General features: G+C 36.2%; 1 protein-coding gene across 1 annotated transcript; it reads right to left on the reverse strand.

Annotated features, from left to right (window-relative positions):
- Positions 1-14,421: 14,421 nt before the first annotated feature.
- Positions 14,422-16,539, reverse strand: LOC125219128 (WD repeat-containing protein 43-like). The gene is made up of 6 exons (XM_048121008.1): positions 16,364-16,539; positions 15,528-15,760; positions 15,347-15,429; positions 15,038-15,149; positions 14,843-14,917; positions 14,422-14,763 (listed from the first exon to the last, which is right to left on the reverse strand). The coding sequence occupies exons 1-6, from the start codon at positions 16,437-16,439 to the stop codon at positions 14,578-14,580; spliced, it is 765 nt and encodes a 254-aa protein (XP_047976965.1). The 5' UTR covers positions 16,440-16,539; the 3' UTR covers positions 14,422-14,577.
- Between the last annotated feature and the right edge of the window lie 4,483 nt (positions 16,540-21,022).

A 21,022-nucleotide genomic window follows, 5' to 3' on the forward strand; every position in this document is an offset into this window, starting at 1 on the left:
AGAGTATCGTATCCACGAAGACAAATTGTGCAACTCAAATACCACGAACCGATTTTGACTACTATCTAGAAAATCCTGGAAAAGTTGGTTTTGATTTAGAAAACAATGGGAAAAATAAACAAGACAAAAAACCAACAAAAGACGAAGTTTCAAGTAAGAAACGAGGTGAGTCGTGGATCCAACTACAACGAACACGATGTGAACAACTCAACAACTCATTACCCATTTGAAGTCTCTATGATTACTAGGAAAGCCGCTAGTTTTAGACTAAGCCCTCTCTCGAGTGCACTTAACCAGTTGATTAATCATTAATATTAAGTCTCCTTTTAATACGTCACAATTAACTCCTTAAAACAAAAGGCTCAAGCCCTCACTCTAGAATTCCTTCTCTCGAATGCAAATTATCTAGGTGTGTCCATTCTTTATCAATCCGAATTAGGTACTCTTTCGATTACTCAAAACTAGGTCAACAAACTCAATTGGTAGCTAAGCAATTGAATTGAAAAGGCACAAGAACGAAAAAAAAGAAATCACAAGAGCAAAGGTAATCAAAAGTCCTTGAATTAATCAAAAGCGTTCATTGTAGTCTTCACCAAACTCTACAAAAGATTTAGCTACTCATATTCAATGCAAATTCACAAGAGAAATCCATAGAAGTGAATTGGACATAGGAAAACTACAAATACTCCCAAGACTAGATTAAATGACAAATCGTCTTCGTCTTCAATCTTGATGTTTGTGACTCTCCGTCTCTACAATCTACTCTCAAAACCTTTAAAAAACTCTTAGGGGCGTGTGGAATCTGTTTGAAGTCGAACCCTAGGTCTTATTTATATCCGGGCGAAAAATCAGAAATTGCAAGGCAAAGCAAAATGGCCGGCTGCTGTAAAATGGCCGCGGGCTTTTGCTCGAGATCGCGTGACAAAACGCCCGCCCCGGGCGATTTCCAATGGAAAACGCCCGGGCAGTGAGAATGCTCGCCCGGGCGATTCACGGGTCTCGTGTGTAGAAACGCCCGATGGTAGTGAAACACCCGACCTCGGTTTGGTGTCATTTCCCTTTTCCCACAGTGTGACTACAAAAACTTTGACAAACTCATCAAAACACTAAAGTAGGGATCATAGATGAAAACTCAAGTAATGTGCTACGAAATACTCAATTATGCACTTTCAAACAACCAAAACACTTGCTAAACTACAGTTTATCAATCTCCTATAATATTATAACGAGGATCAACTTAGCCCGGGGGGAAAAATGAAAAGGATGAGTTGATGTGAATCCGGGTGTCATAAAGAAGAATCGAAGAACCAGATTTGAGGACAAATCCTTTCACGAAGAAGGAGAGGATGATGTGAATGGGTATTCACAATCATAGAAAAAAACGATGTCGAGGGCCATGGGTTGATTGGGGCCCGAAAAGGGGTGGAGACATGAAAAGGAGCCCCGAATATGGATGTCTAGTTCAAACGGGAAATTTTCCCCTATGAAGATAAAGTCCAAATGTCTCCTCAGACAACCATTGTCTTCATCTTAAGAGTTCAAGCTGGATATTCGCATGCCTCAATCGGAGCTCGGATGAGGAAGTTATGTCTTTTTACAAAATCGCGCAATGTAGAAAAAAACACGCGGCCGGGTGTTTTGCCACCGAAAAACACTTGATGGGGCTTTTTTTCGAGAGGTCAATTTTTGCCCGAAATTTCCCACGTCGGCAGGTGAAATGAGCGGTGGGAAACACCCGGTCGGGTGTTTTGTCCGAATGTGATTTTTTTTTTTTTTTGTCGGAATGTGACGCCCACTCGCCTGGCGACGTGGCGTGCCCCGTCTGCGGGGACGCCCATTCGCCGACCCGCGAGTGGGCGTCGTTTTGTTTCAAAAGTTTTTTTTGTTTTTTTTTTTTAAAATCAGAAAATTCGAAAATTAAATAAATATAAATATTGTAATTTTTAATTTTTTTGTTTTCCAATATTGTAATAAAAATCGAAAATTAAAATTAAAATTAAAAATACTCCATAGGATTTCAATTATATATTTTTGATTTTCGATGTTGTAATTTTTTTGGTTTTTAATGATTTAATGAATTATTAGTATTAATTTAATATTTCAACGAGTATTAATTGAATTTGTTGGAAATAAAAATAAAAAATGAAATTGAATAAATAGTTAAGAGATGAGATGGTTAAGAGATGGGGGGATGCATGTAGAGGTCACCAAACCGAACCCCACGGCAACTGCCCCGAACCGTCCAGTGGTTGGGAAATGAACCGGAACGATGTGGTTGGAACCGATAAGGTTCGGCGGTTGAGGCGCAGATTTCTAAAAAATGAAGAACCTGAACAGCGTTTTGCCAAACAGTGGTTGCCGTCCGCAGCGTAGTGAAACGCGACAAACCGGGGGTTTGGTCGGAAGCGGCGAAACCGCCGGTCCGGTTTTCAGTGACGCGTAGGTTGTAGACGCAAACGGCACCAAACCGCGGTTTTAAGGCGGAACGGTGGTTCCGGGGGTAAAGGCCGATTTCAAATTTTGAAATTCAATTTTTTTATTTTATTTTATTAAATCTGATTTTTTCTCCTATAAATACCCCCTCTCTGTTGTGATTTTTAGGGTGCAATTTAAGTACACAAAACAAGTAATAAATCCCTAAAAATACTACCCCAAGTATCCGGGCAATGCGTAAAAGGTGTGAACCCGGGGAGGAGATTAATTGCTAAAACTAGTAAATCTAACTGCAGAAAAATAATTTAATTTTTTTTTTTTTTTTTTGATCAAAGGGGCGTGAAGAAAAAACGAAAAGGGAAAAAAGAAAAAGGGAATCCGATAAAGAGGGAAAGACTACCCTGTTTTGTTTTGGTTGTTTGTTCACATGAACCCTAAAGTCTAATTATTTTCCAATTTTATGGGGATCTTTTGGATTTTACGCCCCATTTTTGATCACCGATCGTAATTTTACCCCTGGGATAAGGATCCGCCCCCCGGCTCTCCCCAAACCCCTCCTTCTAGGCTCAGAGGTTTCCGTTCAACCATAATCCAGGACTATCCCGACGTTACCGGGGTTCCTTATCTATGTTAGCTCCCTACTCCAAGTTAAAGAGACATTAAAGTTAAAGGGCCCTTTTCCCCATTGTTTCAAAAACCCCAACAGGATTGAAATAAACACATGACAAAAACCAAACATGGAAATCTATCAAAACACAATCATAGATTCATTTTAAACTTCCCTAACAACCAGGAGTAATCCCTTCACCACCATGGTGGGGAACAATACAAGAAAACAAGTAAAAAGCTACCAATTGGGGGGTTAGGGAATAATTAGCCTCAACTTCTTCCCTCCGAAAAAAGGACTAACCTCTTTTTCAAGAATGCCCAAAGCCAAAAGAGATTGAATCGGCCCAGCTATTTTAAAAGTTAGGGGAAAAAAAAGGCCCTCATTTTCCCCGGGGGCAGACGAAAAAAAGCCCCCTCGGGCTTTTTTCTACTCGATCAGGGCCGCGTTTGCGCCCGGGCGCGTTTTTCATGCATTGCGGCTTCGTAAAAAAACCGTATCTTCTTCATCCGGACTCCGATTGGGGGTGCGAGGGGATCCCCCGAAACTCTTTTGGGAAGGAATGGTGGATTTGAGAAGCATTTTTTAAATTAATATTGCAGGGCTGATTACTGACAGATTTGGACCTTTTTTTTTTTCCTCCCTCTCTTATGGATTGGTCTTTTGTCCTACAATATAAAAATAGTCCATTTTTTTACCAAAAATGCGTGTTAAATCACATCTCAAATACAATACAATACACGCCCCCAAACTTGATATTTTTCATTTTCTCAAAACTAACAAACCAACACTTTTATTCTATTTTTATTTTTCACTTCACTTTTCTTTCTCTTTTTTTTTTTTTTTTTAGCCTTGCTTTTTCAAACATAAAGGCTGCCTTTTATTCTATTCCTTTTTTTCTTCTTTTTTTTTTTCTTTTTTTAGTTTATCAACATCATTTACCACCTAATGGCTCAAACACAAGCCCTTTCTTGTCACACAACAAACCTCCAAGATGTGCTAGCTCTTTAACTTGGTGAAAGAGACCATCAATTAAGGCTTAGCAAATGATAAAATAACATAGGCTCATTTAGTGACTCAAAAATTTCAACAAAAATAAGGCTTCAAAGCTCAAAATTGGCTCACTAGGGGTTTATGAAGGGTAAGGCATGTGATAATATGGATTTGAGGCTTAACGTCCTATTGCCTAATCATTTTCATGCATCAACAATAACAAGTTCACAATTCATCAAGCTTAAGTTTAGAAGATCAACCTTAAGCCCTTTTTTCATCAATTTTTCAAAACCGAATTATCCTCTCTCCTTAGCTCAAGAAATCGGACACCTAAGGACACTACATTCACTTGATTGAAATATGGAAGTTATAGCTCTCAAGCAGTTAATAAGTGAAAGAAAGGTTCATAGGGCTGCCATGGTACTTAGCCACATGAGTGGCCCCGGGCGCAAAAGGTTCAGTCTTATCACTCTTATGGCAACGTGAATTTATCACCCGATGGACGATGGTAATGGTGGCGGAGGTGGAGGATCGAACAATATCCTCCGACGAGCGCCGGACAAGTTGGTGAAAATGATGTCGGTTTCTCCCCCCTAAACAGGGGGAAAGACAAATGAAGGCCTTGAAATCGGATATTTTTGTTAAACATTATAAAAAGTCGGATAGATCAACCCTACAAGAGACCAATGAATTTGTTGCATATTGTAACTATTGCGAAAAATTCCCCTTTTTTTGGGGGGGGTATGGTACTCTCCATCGTCATTTAAAAAAAAACATCCGATCAATATGGGACCCCCAAATTCCAAACCCAACTAAACTTCCCGTCGGTGCGTCGAAAAAAGGTCGCCTCTTTTTAAATATGATCATATATGTTAAAGATTATGGTTAGATGGGGCAAGATTCTTTGAATGAAGATAAGGCCCCGTTCCCAACCAAACGACGTCCCCGTTTGGGGGGGAAACATGAGAAAGATTTTCCCACTTGCATCAATGGCCAAGGAGATTTTTTAATTGGCTTCCCTTTTTTTGCGATCCCTTTTTTTTTGGAGGAACGCTTGGGCGATAGAAGAAGTAGCTATCGGCCAAAATATGAAAGTCACCATGATTTCGATTTGTTCTGACATTAAGACCAAGAGCTAATTGGAACCCAAGTACAAACCGACCCAAAACTCTACCCCCCCGAAGAAGAAGAACAACAACAACAATGAGGGGGGGGGAGGGCTGCCGATTGCCGAATAGGTAAGTAAGGTAAAAAGAACTCGTGGACTTTGATTCCTTAAGTTGAGCAAATTTTTGTAGAACCCAAATTAAATTTTAAATTTATGTTGGGCTCAATCCATTTCCTTTTTTATTTTTTTTTTTAATTGTTTCAACTTTAAAATATACAAATACAATTATATAATTGTATTTGTATATACTTTTCGGGGAAGAAGACCCCTTTTAAGACGTCCGGGGGCTTTTGACAATTCACCATGATTGTTGATGGTTAAATTAAACTCAAAAATTAAGATTAAATTGCTAAAAGGGATCCCAAATTTTGTTATCTAGAAACATCTCCTTTCCCCGATATATGTATATACTTCATTTAATTTATAATTTATTGTTTTTTTCTTCAAATTTTTTTTTTAAATTGTTATACAAGCTAACAAGCATGTATTATGTATTAAGTCTTTTTACACTTTTGTAATTTAAATTTTCAACATTTGTATTTGTAATATCGACATATCATTCAAATTTGTATAATTGTATCAATAAAATTCCAATTGTCCAACTCCAATGTCGATTCCTTATTTGTCCATTGTCATTCTCGTTTTATTTATTTATTCGATAGAAAAGACTACAACTACAAGGTGTAATTTGTAATTAAAAAAATGAAAAAATTTTTTTAAAAAAAAAAAACGAACTTGAAACGGGTCCAAACCCGGGCCGCCCGGGAACCCCTCGGAAACCGGCGAATCGGGTATGAAACGTGTCTAAACCCCCTTCAAGAACCGGGGACCGGGGGCAGGGGGCGGTTGGGGTTGGGAAACGACCGCGGTTGTTGACCGTGGTGACGTCTAGATGCATGTATGTCTCTTAGTTAAGAGAAAAAAGGGTGGGGGATGAATAGTTAAGGGGTAATAAGAGATACGGGGGTGATATAAGTGATTAAGTCTTCGCCTTTGATGTATTTCTTCCAAATTTTGATGTATTTCTCTTAAATTTTCTCATAGTTATATTAATTTATTTATCTAATGATTAAGTCTTCTCCTTTGATGTATTTTTCCCAATTATCTGTTTTTTTTACTTAATTTATTTATGTTTGTGATTGTAAGATCAAAAGTAATGTTCTTTACGATGTAAGAATAAAAATAATTCTTTAATATATATATGCAAAATTGTTAACAGTAATTTAGACCCCCTAGTGCAAAAATCATGTGTCCGCCACTGCCTACAAGAATGATGGAACTAATAGAAATTCCAACAATGCTAATTTCTTCATAACGTCATTTATTTTCCAACTCCAAAAACTAACTACACAACAGTTTTGCATCATGCATCAACACTCCAAGATTGTGATTTTTCCGGCTTCACCGGCTAGAACTACATAAAAATAATAGTAACATTTTCTTTTTGTTGTGTCCGAATATGCTTAGCTTAATCAATGAACTAGCGTTGTGGAAATAACATAATTAATATAGCTATATATTGTACTCCGTCATTTAGAGGAAGACAATAAAATAAAACAAAAAAAATTCTACTTATTTCCTGATAATTGTTTAAAGAAATTTCGTGGAAAAAATATATATATAGTCGTTTAATTGTTTACATTTTTCTTAACAATTTTCCTTCTAGAAAAATGAAGATTTTCACTGTCAATCTGTGCGTGTTTTCTGATAAATTAAATACTTTTGACTTTTGAGATTATAAGCGACTAGATTAATTTTGATTGTAATTAACGTACTTGAAAAAATTAACTAATAATATACTCATTCTTCATATTTTTAAAGAGGTACTGGGGTCATTTTCACATGGGGTCATTTTCACATGTTAGTCTATGCTCCTTTATTGTTAGTTTATGTTTATTTAATTAAGTCACATTTGAGACTATAATATTATATTATTACACTTAACCAAATTTACTTGCGCGCAATATTTTTTACCAAGTGGCACGATAGCTAAATTTTGTTACACAAAAAAGATTTGTTAATTTTAACATATTTGATAATATAAATGTAAAATATTTTAGATCTGAAAGAATGAATATGACAAGCAAATGATTAGAAGGAAATCATTGTCCTCTGGTATATATGATTGATTAATTAAGGTAGTTTCTATAATTGACATAGTTTTGATATAAGTCAATGTATTCCGACATGAGACAGAAAAAGTCTGTACTAGTAATAGTATTTACTTTTAACAATGGAGAATTAGTACGTTAATCGAATTAACGACTTTAATACAAAAGGGAAGAAAATGAATAAAGGTCACACGCTTTGAACACGTAGCGGAACATAACAATTAAAACTACTCCATATAGTAGTACTAGTACTCCTTCCTTCCCAAAATATAGTAGTACTAGTAGTATTTACTTTTAACAATGGAGAATTCTAAATTTTACTTACACATAATGCTATGTAATGTTTATCATTATAAATTAGCATGCACGACCATTATATTATGTACGTACACACACTGAGTTATTAAAAAATAACTCAATTTAAAATTATACTACTATCTCAGTTCCCTCACAGCTGATTTGCCTTTTTTTTTATTCGTTTTGAAAAAATCATACTCCCTTTGTCCTGGCCTAAGCAAGACATACTATTTTGACAAAGGAATTTAGGTAGTACTGGTGTTTAGTGAATTAAATTATTAATAGTATAGTAAGAGAGAAATAGAAAGAAAACGTTATTTGAGTGTAGTCAATGAAAAATGAGACTACCTTATTAAAGAAGAAAAATAATTTCTGAAAATAGAAGTTTGTTAACTTTTACGGGCAACCCAAAATGACAAAAATGTGGCTTATTGTTATGTGACGTAGGGAGTGTTAAATATTGTATTATAAATTTTCATGAAAATATAATCTTATAACGATATGCAAAAATGAAGCTATGTTGACACTCAACACGTAATATTTTTCTAGTAAGTACTAGTACTACTATATTTAACAAATATGTCAGTTATTGAGAGATTGTTTGTTCGAATAAAATCTAGTATTTGAGAAGTAGTTGTCGGAATAAAATCTAATTGACTTCTTGTCTATATGTTTCGGACAAACCTGCAAATATATTAATTAGTCTCTTAGAAGATGGTGCCTCGAAATTTCACCAATCAATCTTAAAAGATTTGCAATATTTTTCTACGTGTTTCTAACTTTAGAAAAAGCCTTCGAAAAGACCAGGTGTTGATTCACTTGTACGGACACAAAACACGATCGTCGGAAAATCATATATCCTCCTTTCTTCCTTGAAACCACATAGAAATTAGTTGCTATTTAATTAAATTAGGCACAAAATCACAACTCTCGAGCCCTATAAATAGTAGTACTAAATTGTCATGCTTCAATAACACACCACCAAAAACAGAACAAATTAAAATACTCTCTCTCTCTCACTCTCACTCACAACAAGTCACACCCACATTTGAGGTAGGAAGATGAGTTCGAACAAGGGAAGTGTGTTTCCGAAAAAGATGCCGAAGGTCTCGACAATGGTGTGGAAGAAGATTGGAAAGGCTGTGGTGGAGGTTGTGAAATCTCCTACCAATGCTGTCAAAAACATGGGAAAGTAATTTTTCATCATCATATATGTGCATATTATGTGCCAACAAGTCTTTGATATATTTTAATGTTTTGTGATTAAAATTGATTAAAATGAGAAACTGTAGGTGATCATTTGTGATAAATGAATAATGTTTGGCAGTTCATTTGTGTATCATGCTGTATTGCTGATTAGATTTGTTGTGTATTGTAACCACATGCATAGATTTGTTCTGTAATTGTAACCCCATGTAATTTGAGTTTTTTATAAATTTGTTATGTCATTTATAATGTAAAACTTTTAGATTTTATTTTTTGTGCATGTATATATTTATGGCTTTACATTTCACAATGTATATATGAGGGGAATTTTCAGAAAAACTGTAAAGATTGGTCAATTTCTGGGCAATCCTATACTCTTAAAAATAATTGATTATTTTATAACTTTGACAATTTTCTGAATTGTCTTGTATTCCAAAAAATTGGCATCCTACGTGTCTTCATTATTGATGTATAGTTTGTCTTTAGAAAAATTTTCTACTCCAAGATATACTAGCAAGGCAAGAAAATGCTACAAAAATACTAAACATAAAAAAATTAAGATACGTAGGATGAGGATTTTTTGGTCAAGGGATCATTCACAAAATTAAAATTGTCAAAGCTATTATATAAGTAATTAGTTTTTAAAGTTGCGGGATTAATCATAAATTAACTTGGCAATTTACCCTATATATAATACTCCATCTGCCCGGGCGTAGTTGGAGTGTTTCTTTTGGTTACAGAGATTAACGAACAAGTGTTCAATTAGTGAGTTACGTCAAAAAAGAATAAAATATGAGAGAAAATAAGTGAAGAGCGATTAAATGTTTTATTTTTACTCTAAAAGAAAATGATTGCATTAGAGCATATCCAAGGAGGAAAGGTATATAAAAGAGGCATATCCTCTATTTACCTTATCAAAAAATGAAATATACCATTCCAAAAATTAACACATTCCAAAGAGAAAAGGTATATAGAAAGGTAAATTATTTTATAAAATAAAATAATAGTACAAAATGCATTTCAAAACATAAAGGTGTAATACTTTCCTACCTACCCCCTAGAAGAATGTTTTTTCATAAAAAGAAGGCAGATATGGTAGTTATAGGATTTTGCCTCTTCGTTGATGGAGATGTGAAGATAACTCTTCAAAATTGGAAAATGTATAATACCTTCTCAAATATTTTTTTTCTCTTGAATAATGATTTTTTATGAAAAAAAAGATAAATATGGTAATTATAAGACTTTACTTCTCCATTTACCTCTTCCCTTCTAGATTCTTTTACATTGGAACAACTAAGTATGAACAATTCAACTATAATGAACGTGTGTACATTTTCATAATATGTTCTTTAATGAAGTAGTAATTTGATTCGTTTGTTTTGGGCAGAAGAAAACAGGCCTAATCTTTGTCTAAAACAACACGTATATAAGAAAAGATTTTTCTTACGTTTTGTTGACACTGCATAGACTCACGCGGCGTGTGTAGATGAGAACAAATTTAATTTGGAGGGCCAATTCTCTTATTACAAAGACTTAGAATTAAATATGGAGGGAAATAGCAAACCAAATAGTACAAGAACCAAGAACAATTAAAAAGTTAAATTCACCAAAAAAAAGTTGAGAGTATATCCACATTTCTACGAGGAAGCATACATCATCTGTTTAAAATATGTTAAATCAATATTATATTACAAACAAGAAATCAAAATACTTTGTTATGGTAGTTTTTATGATTGATTTTCAAAAGTTACGAGACATGTTAGAATTTAATCATGGTAGTTTTTATGATTGATTTTTAAAGTTACGGGACATTAGAATTTAATCAAAATTTATTACATTAGAATTTAATCAAAATTTATTACTAGTATTTTTAATGTAATTACTAATTAGCCCTATGTATAGTGATATAGACTCCATATTACCATGAATTTGAAGTGAGTACACACCACCTACTTAAAGAGAACAGTAAAACTTTACTTATTTCCATTTTAGGCTTGGATCAGTGCACCCAAAGTAGAACAATCTTATGAATTCACCATAGATTTTTCACGATCTTATGAATTCAATATGCTAGTACTATAATAGTTCGCATTCCCATTTTTAAGATAAATTGTCGATAAAAAAACATGAAGTGTTAATCTTTTATTTGTTCCACAATTTTATATAAAGTAAAGGTCAATTTTGGTCCTAAATATATGACCGAAATACGAATTTGGTCCAAAATATTCACTTTTTAAAAAACGAGTCCATAACAAATGAAATCCATGTCGATTGTGTCCAATTTTTGACGGTCAACCGCCGATTAGCGAAATATTGACCCGATTAGGCTTAATCTCGGATTATTAATCTTATTGTAAAATGTCTAGGACCTATTTGAGCTTGATTATGAATATCATGGACTACTTTGACATTTATTAAGTTGCATGTTTTCTGATTTAGAATCACAATCAAAATCCATCCATCCATATTCAAAATTCATTCAAAATTAGGGCTTTGCATTCAAATCTATCAAATTTCTTGAATACACAAACAATACGACACAACATTCACCAATTTCTCAATTTAATCCTTTATTTCAGATAAATTCAATGCTAAACCCTCAAAATCGGAACCACCCACTTAGATTGACGAAGAACTGGCTTCGACTTCATGAATTGGCTCGCACCACTTGAAGAAACAACATTCTTTGCTCTCACATACAAAGTAAAGCTTTCCCCTTATCGGTTTTGCTTGGTTAGTGACAATCTGAAGCGACGCCACCTTGCAATTGTAGAAAACGTAGCTAAATCGGGGGTCTTGTGCGCCGCCGCCATCGCCGGAACCCTTGTTGCACCTCGAGTCGGTCATAACCGATGGGTCGGTCGGATGGTGTATGGTGGTGTTGCAGAGAAAGATAAAAGCAGGGTTCTTGGAGAAGAAAGAGAGAGAAATGAAAATTTTAAAGTGAATCGTATATATGTTGCATTTTAATATCAGAAACTTGTTTTTAATTGTGCATTTTTAATTTGCATTTTCAAATTTTGCAAAAAAATATGTATATATATGCTACAATAATCAAAATTGCCTAAACGGATCAACATTCCGCTAATCGACGGTTGACCATAAAAAATTGACGGAACCATCAAAAAATGGACCTAATTGACACGAATTTCATTTGTTATGGACCCGTTTTGCAAAAAGTGAATGTTTTGGACCAAATTCGTATTTCGACTATATGTTTATGACCAAAATTGACCTTTACTCTTTTAAAATATCATAAAGCTTGAAGTTATCTCAATTATCCTATGATGATTTTATGGTGAAATTGTATGTGATTTCTACGCCGTTGTATTTGGTTTGGAAGTCAAAAAATAATGCGTACACGTTACGGCCGATGAATTGAACAATGTTGTCTATTAAAAATCATCGGTTTGGTGGTAAAATATGAAGAATAATATGCAGAGATGACTTGATCTACCATCTATTAGTAGGGAAAAACATCTTATCAGTAAAGCTATATACTGTATAAAGCTAAACCAATGAACTCCATTTACTTAAGTAGTGGTTCTAAATCATAAAGATCAGTAATAAGAGCACTCCCAATGGGGGTGGCGAAAATCCGGCGATAAATCGCCGATCATCGCCGGATTATCGCCGGCCGTTATAGTGTAAACGGCGATCAATTCAGCCGATAAAGATGTAGCGGTGGAATCAACAACCGAAGGAATATCGCCGGACTATCGCCGATCTTATCAACGGCCATTGTTGGCAACGCTCGGCGATAGTCCGGCGATTTTTAAATTTTTTAATTTCATCTTCGGCCAACGACAATATTTACATCCCACCCCTATAAATATTTCCTCCACTTCCTCCATTCATCACCCACAATCTTCATTATCTCCATTTTCAATCTCTTCTCCCAATCTTCAATCTTCATCAAATTATGAGCTTTTGGAAGAAAAATTCCCGCTCGGGTAAGGGTACGGGTAAGGGGAAAGAGTCGAGTTCACAAATTCCCAACATGGATGAAGCAAACGAGCAGTGGATGCACTCGTTGTTGGCGATGGATTCTCCCGGCTAACTTCCATACGCGGGTCCGTCTCCTTTGCGAACTCCTCGCGCGGAGACTTCCGTGCCCGACTATCTTGGGCGAGAATGCCCTCTCAGCAGTGCGACGATGTGCATCGGCCCGGTTCGACACCCGGATCGACCAGGCGACAAGAATCTCGAGGCCGCGCGACAACGGCGCGGAGGACTTCGACAAGTATTGGAACATCTACGATAAGCTGAAGGATCTCCTCAAAATTCCGGACGGGAATGCACGCCGCGCTGCACGGGAAATCGGTGCGCTCGCGCCTTAGCATTTCGGAGAGCGAGGGTCGTCTTAGTTTTTTTTTTTTTTTAAATCTTTGTTTATTTGCGGTTTTTATTTGTAGTTTTTTTTTCTCGTTGTATTATATTTTCCAATGATTAATACAACGATGAATTGTTCATTATTAGTCTATTTATTAAATACATTTGTAGGGAAAATTAAATAATATAAAAAATAATGATGTAAAAATGAAATGTTGAGTTAGGGAGAAATAAGGGAGAAATAAGGGAGAAACCAATGTAGCAATTGGCTAAAAACTGGGGATAAAATGTGATGCTGATGTGGCGCTGATGTGGCAGGAGTTAGGGAGAAATAAGGGAGAAATAAGGGAGTGTCATTGGGAGTGCTCTAACTCTGTTATCATCTTAGTTACACTTTAGATTATTAATATTAATAGTGTTACTAATATGCAGCATGTAGTTATTATCATCTTATAAAAAAAACGCATAAAATCATTCTTAGTGATACTGATATCTATGTTCAAGACCCAAAAACCACACACACACACACACACACACATTGGCTGTTCTCCACATTCTTATGAAGTTAAGAACTTGAGATAGTGTAACAAGCATAAGCCTAAAAGCCAGCCTATAAAAGAACCATATCTCTATCAAAGAAAACACAGTTCTTAACACACACACACAATGCATATAACATCGTTGCCAGCATGGGTTCCAACAGCAACGAGAGCAGCAGCAATGCACCAACACAGGGAACAAAGGCAAGTGTTATTCCTAAACAGAGGGAGCATGTTTCAACAATGATGGGCAAGACAATGGTCCAGGCTATTGGAAAAGCTGGAAAGTCTCTTGCTAAGGTTGCAGGGCATCTCAAGAACAGAGCAAAAGCGGCTACTGGCAATAATTATAATATGATACTAGTTAGGAGTATGTTTTAAGAGCCTGTTTCCACTAGTTTCCATGTGTGTTTCTTCACATAATTGAAGTGCTTTTACTGTCTATGTTAAAAGAATTTAATCTACTGTTTATTCTGATATTGAGCCATTCTACTGGGCATATGAGAACATATTTCCTTGCAGACTTGCAGTAGGTTCAGACGTGGAAAACATGTAGATGTTCGCTCGTGAGGGTACTATAATTTCTAACATATGTGGGATGGAAAGCTAAGAACAGCATGCGTGTTAAGGTCAAAAGGATGTGCAGAAATTCATAGCATTAAGGGAGGCAAGGAAAAATTAAAGGAACGTGCATATGCTAATGCGATGCTAATGAGATGAAAGGTTGCTATAAACTAGGAGCATATAAAAACACTCTTATAATCTCATCTCAAAAATGGAACAGCAAGGGATACAATAAAAGAAAAACTCTGTTTTCTACACTTTGCTAACTAAAAGTGATAGAGTTTGCTTATACATACATGTGAGGCAGCAAAACTTTTGATGATAAATTTAGTCACTGATTTCGCCATCCTCTTCGGCATCACTGATATCACTGTAGAGTATAGGCTCTTCACCATCTTCTATGGTGTCAACTTCCATGGAATAATCATCAGATGCATCATCATCACTTTCATCATCATCTTCATATATAACAGGCGCAATTATATTATTCTCCTCCACTTCATCATCAACAGACTGCACCGAGAATTTGGTATTCAGTGTATTGTTATCGTATACGGAGGGAAATATAAAACATTCTGCAGAATCCACTCACATCTGCGTAAAGCAAGTCCAATGAACTTGATAGTTGAAGAGCAGGGTTGAAGGTTGAGACTCTTGATTCTATTATCTGCATACCCATGTGAAAATTATTCTTAAATTACTCAGTGGAAATATAATTCCCTAACCCATATATATGTACCTAACAGTTCCATTTATCTCCCTATATAAACACTAGAAACCCTCTTACCTGAAATATAGAGTTTAAAGCAGCCAAGGAAGATTCTTGGGACATTATACTGCTAGAATGCTGAAGAAGTAAACTTCTGAGCCATGGAAGAGCACATGCCAAAACAGCACCTCTGTTTATATGCACATAAAACAAGAGTTTTGAGGAACAAATGAGACTGTAGCTTGTCATATAATAATTAAAAAACCATCAAGATTTATACGACAAAGAGATGAAATATGAAGTAATTCCATTGAGAAAAAAAATTATTGAAGAAATCTTCAGAGGACAGTCACACTAATAACTAGTAAGTACGTCTATCTCTCTTACCTTAACTGAATTATCGGCACAAGAGACTTTAAGAACTTGAGGACGTCAGAAGGATTCAACAGTGAAAGTGAGTTTGCAATAACCTGCATACATGTTATCCTACATCAGCTCCAACCATCTACCTTCATACAGAATGTGAGAACAGAACAACCAATAAAGAAAAGGGAATGCAAAAACTAACTTTGTCATCTTGTCTGGATAAGCAATCTATGAGAAGGGCTCGGTCATCAGCATGCAGTGCTTGCTTAACTAAGATATTAACTGAGGCTGCACTAGGTGGCTTTGCCGGAAGAGAAGAGTCTGTATTTTCAGGGGAATTGTCGTTTCCTTCCAACTTGAGGGTTGCAAGTTTTTCACCCATGGTTGGTTCACTCAAGTCTTCCACAACATCAAATCCATCTTTATCTCCAATACCTTAAATCCACATTCCACAAAGAAACTAGATTATGCTTCAACCTTCACTAAAGCATACTCCAATCTATCTCAAACTACAATAATCTCGATTCGTCTCCTCGACTAGTATAAACCATTTGAGCCAAAACAGATAATATAGGGCAACTTCGAATAACTTCATAACAAAATAGCCATATTGAAGTAATTTATAAATGAAAAACAGTATCAACCTGTCATTTGTCCAGTACCAATACTTCAAAACAATAGACTTTATTAAGTATCATTTTTGAATAAACATCTCAAGAATCTAGCATAAGACGGTCACTCTACCTTGATCAATCAGTAACAAAGGGGAAAAACATAATGTAGCAGCTCAGTTTCACTTGAAAACTGCAAATCTCTTTAATATTACTGCGATTTTTGTTAGTCTAGGCTACAAAACAAGCTACTGATAAAACGCCTAAATTAAATATAACCTTGCAATTCCAGACAAATTCTGGATATGAGATAGTATGAAGCATACCTATGGTATACAGAAAAATTGAGGAATATTTGGTGATAAACGGTAGAGAGCGAGAAACATCAGTCTGGAATTTGCAATCATTAATCTAATTGAACACTTACTCTTGTGCAACAAGACCTCACTGGTTACTCCGGTGTCTCGGTTTTTCCGTTTCGAAGATTTTTCCTTCTTTCCCATGGTGAGGCAGGCGGCGGGGCGGGTTTCGCCGGTAAGTGGGACAGAGAAGAATGTGTAGGCGGGGCGGGTTTCGTTAGGGTTCGAGGGAATATAATATTGGTATATGTATACAAATTTAATTGTATTATTCTTTACTATATAGTGTTAATATTATTTCTACTATTTGATATTCAAATTATATAATTTATAAATATATTTACAGTTATAGGGGAGCGTTATTTATAGTTATAGGGGAGTCACCACCTCTTAAAGTAACATCATATCACCATTCCTAGCAAATCATTTGTACACGTGGACGAATAATCAGCTGTCATGTGGCAATAAAAAAATGTTCAAGGATAAAAAAAAATGGCCAGCAATATTTTATACTACAATATACATCAATTTTTCTCGGACAGCAATATCCAACACGCTAGACAGTGCAATCTACAGACTGTTGTCTAGCGTATTGAATATTGTTGTGTAGCATTTATAATATTGATGTATTACTGTATATGTGGTGGCACGGTGTCACTTTAAGAAGTATTGTCATTTTAACACAAACCTATAGTTATATTGTCATGTATTGTATTTAAATTTGGCAAGAGCAAATATATTATTGGTTTGTAATACATGTGTAACTAATTCTTAATGTCGAATTATCGAATCAACTAGGAGTTCATTATTAGATAACACAAAGTTCATTTTAAGATCATTTTACTTTATTTTAGAGAAGGTTAAGTAAAATAATTTACAAATTACATTCATATAAAATAAACTAAAAATGAAATCCGTAATATTTAACAACATTCTAAAATGATAAAACAAACTAAAAATGAAGGGTTCGACGCTAGAAATTAGTTCGACATTGATTATGAAAAACTATACTATTCCCCCCGTCCCACTATAAATGAGGCGTATTCATTTTTGGATCGTCCAACTATAAGTGAGACATTTCTTTTTATTGCAAAAAAATATCACTCTAACTATCTCTTACTTTATCGTATCTTCTTCTTTTTCTCTTTACTTTTTTCTCACTCCTACTTTATCGCCGGCCATTGTGGCGAAGTCGGCGATAATTCGGCGATAATGTTGCCGTTGCTTCGCCGAGTGGCGTTCTAACGCCGGATTATCGCCGAGCGATCGCCGGCCACTGTGGCGACGCTCGGCGATAATCGGCGATAATTAAAATTTTTTTTTTTTTTTTTTTTTTTTTTTTTTTTTTTGAACCCAACGGCTATTTTACATTCCACCCCTATAAATATTTCCTCCACTTCCTCCATTCATCACCCACAATCTTCATTCTCTCCATTTTCAATCTCTTCTCCCAATCTTCAATTTTCATCAAAATTATGAGCTTTTGGAAGAAAAGTTCCCGATCGGGTAAGGATAAGGGTAAGGGGAAAGAGTCGAGTTCACAAATTCCCAACACGGATGAAGCAAACGAGCAGTGGATGCAGTCGTTGTTGGCGATGGGTTCTCCTCCCGGCCAACTTCCATACGGGGGTCCGTCTCCTTTGCGAGACTCCTCCGGCGCGGAGACTTTCTCCGTACTTCAACTCTGCCGAGCGAGAATGCCCTTTCCGGCCGACGATGTGTATCGGCCCCAGTTCGACACCCGGATCAACCCCGGGCGACCAAGAATCTCGGGCCGCGACAACGGCGCGGAGGACTTCGAGGTGGAAGAAACGCCCACCGAGCCGCCTTCTAGGAGCGGGAGGAAAGCGCCGGCGTCGTCGTCTGCGGCCCGTACGGGTTCGATGAGAGGCAGGCGGGTAAGGACTACTTACACTCTGCCAAGAGTCCGGCGATAGCCGGCTAGCTGGGCGGACACGTCACGGGACGCGGAGCGCGGCAGCTACGGGCGAGATCATATTACAGGAGCGGATTGCCGCGAAATACGGGAACCACAAAGGCGCACCGATGAAGGACCATAGCGGCGAAGCGTCCGTCGGCATTAGGAGCGCCTCATGAGGGCTACGGGCACTTCAACGGTATTTATTCTAACTTGATGACTCACATGACGAGTGGCGGAACGAGCACATGGTCCGAGATGAGGCCATCCGGATGTATAGTAGCCGATGCTTGTCGACGAAGGGCTTCAAGTATTGGAACATCTACGATAAGCTGAAGGATCTCCCCAAATTCCGGACGGGAATGCACGACGCGCTGCACGGGAAATCGGTGCGCTCGCGACTTAGCGTTTCGGAGAGCGAGGGGAGCGCGGCCCACATCGACTTGAGTGGGGATGGTCCGCACGAGCGCCCGGAGGGAGTGAAGAAGGCGAAGGGGAGGCGGAAGGGGAAGGGCGCAACGTCGGAAGTCGCGTCGGAATCCGTCATCGACTTAGAAAAAGCCACTTATTCGAGCAATGTCGCCAATCTGACCCAGATGTACACGCTGTACTTCACCGGCGGCGGGACCCCTGAAGAAAAGGCGGCCCTCTGGAAATGCATCCAACACCTGCAGAGTACGCTGGGGCTCGATCCCGACGCCCCTCCGGCCCCTCCGTCTTAGATTTTTTTTTTTTAAATCTTTGTTTATTTGCGTTTTTTATTTGTAGTTTTTTTTTTCTCGTTGTATTATATTTTCCAATGATTAATACAACGATGAATTGTTCATTATTAGTCTATTTATTAAATACATTTGTAGGGAAAATTAAATAATATAAAAAATAATGATGTAAAAATGAAATGTTGAGTTAGGGAGAAATAAGGGAGAAATAAGGGAGAAACCAATGTAGCACTTGGCTAAAAGCTGGGGATAAATTTTGGTGCGATGTGGCGCTGATGTGGCGGAGTTAGGGAGAAATAAGGGAGTTTATTGCAAAAAAATATCACTCTAACTATCTCTTACTTTATCGTATCTTCTTCTTTTTCTCTTTACTTTTTTCTCACTCCTACTTTATTCGCTCTTCATTTAACCAACACAACCTAAAAATCTGTGTCCAAAAGAAATGTGTCACATATAATGGAATAGAGGGAGTATTATTTTGGTATTCGTTTGATAATCTCAAAATAGTGTGAAAAAATCGCTTAGGCAGTGCATGAGCATCGCATAGGGTCAAACCGCGATAGCTTATGGTAGAGTCATAGATTCGTCCCACAATAAGAGTCATGTTTTGTCATTTCGGTCCATCACACAATAAGATTCCTATTTCACTTTTTATCGTAAATGGTAAATAGGTCTCCAACTCCGCCAACTTATTTCACTTTAAATTTTTTTTTATAAAATATATATATAAATAGGACAAATATTTTACTAACTTATTCAACTCACATTTCTTTACATTTCTTAAAACTTCAGCTCTTTATTCCAGGGCGAACGGAGTAATTAGTAAAATTAAAACACGTTTTGTGAATTTTGAGGAGTAATCACCAACCCAAAAAGAGTAAACAAATTATCCTGTCATTAATTGATTACTGAAATTTGAATTCTGTGTGCACCATGACTCATCTTCGGACTAGAGTGGATTACAAAAATAAATCCTCACTATAAAGTGTTCCATAAACAATTGAAATTTGTAGGTAACACATAAAGTCTTTCATAAATAAAGCCTAATTCATTAAAACACTGTAATCAGAGCATTCTACTTTACGCTACACTACGTGATATATAAATCCCAGGAACACCAATAATGCTTAATTTCTTGATTCAAGGCTTGCGATTATTCAGCTATTAATTACTTGGAAATTAATTAATCAGTAGATTAACTAAGTAAATAATTAATCCAAAGATTTCATCACTTGGAAAAATTAACTAATCAGAAGATTAACAATTTTATTAAATCTTAAAATTTATTTATAGGCGAATAAATCTCTTAATCTCTACAATTAAATTCTTTTCATCCCATACTTAAATTAAATCAAAGTGTCATCTTAAATTTCAAAGAGCGCAGACAATAAAAAAATTAAAGCCCAAACATCTTTATTTCATTTCAAAAAAGTTCGGCCTACATGAGAGGCCCAATACTTCAATTTATTTAGACCCAATGAAGCGAAGTGAACACCAAAAGGACCCCCCATAGATCCCTAACTATGGTTTGTGATTGCAGACAATTCTAATTTCTAAGTACTCCACCTTCTTGAGTGACCCGTGATTTTAGAAGAAATTGTTAGAGGGAGTAAGTAGAGGGGAAAAAATAATTGAATATTTTAATGAAGAGAGAAAGAGAGAGATTTATTTCCAAATATAGAAAGTGGATATTTTGAAAAAGATAAACTAAAAAGAAAAGATGGACATATTGAGTGAGAAGGAGGAAATACCAAACTTTAATTGACACCTTCACATTCCTAATACCAATTTTATACAATGTTGTGACACCATTTTATAAAATGCATGGATATAAGTTGTTTCAGTGGCTTATAATTAAGTTTATTAGTTTAAGCATTTTATATTACGGTTCAATGGCTTAGCTTCACCCCATTATGTGTAATTTTCCCTTTAATTATTGGGGCTAGTTTGATTTGAGTAATAAAGAAACTTTTGCTTCAGAACTGAAAATAAAAATCAAGAAACATTCTTAAAGGGTGCGTGTCTAGTAATGTTGTCATGTGGATAATATTCAGATTATTTATTAGTGTGTTTGAATTGAGGAAATAAAT

The sequence above is a fragment of the Salvia hispanica genome, chromosome 4 (assembly GCF_023119035.1).
Source record: "Salvia hispanica cultivar TCC Black 2014 chromosome 4, UniMelb_Shisp_WGS_1.0, whole genome shotgun sequence".
Taxonomy (NCBI): domain Eukaryota; kingdom Viridiplantae; phylum Streptophyta; class Magnoliopsida; order Lamiales; family Lamiaceae; genus Salvia; species Salvia hispanica.

Bases quoted from the DNA above. Each gene is read 5' to 3' on its own strand.
- LOC125219128 (XM_048121008.1), bottom strand. From the start codon at position 16,439: ATGGGAAAGAAGGAAAAATCTTCGAAACGGAAAAACCGAGACACCGGA. The intron at 14,918-15,037 runs GTAAGAGGGTTT...ATGGGTATGCAG, and splicing joins CTTTAAACTCTATATTTCAG to ATAATAGAATCAAGAGTCTC. The intron at 14,764-14,842 runs GTGAGTGGATTC...TTCTCGGTGCAG, and splicing joins TGGACTTGCTTTACGCAGAT to TCTGTTGATGATGAAGTGGA.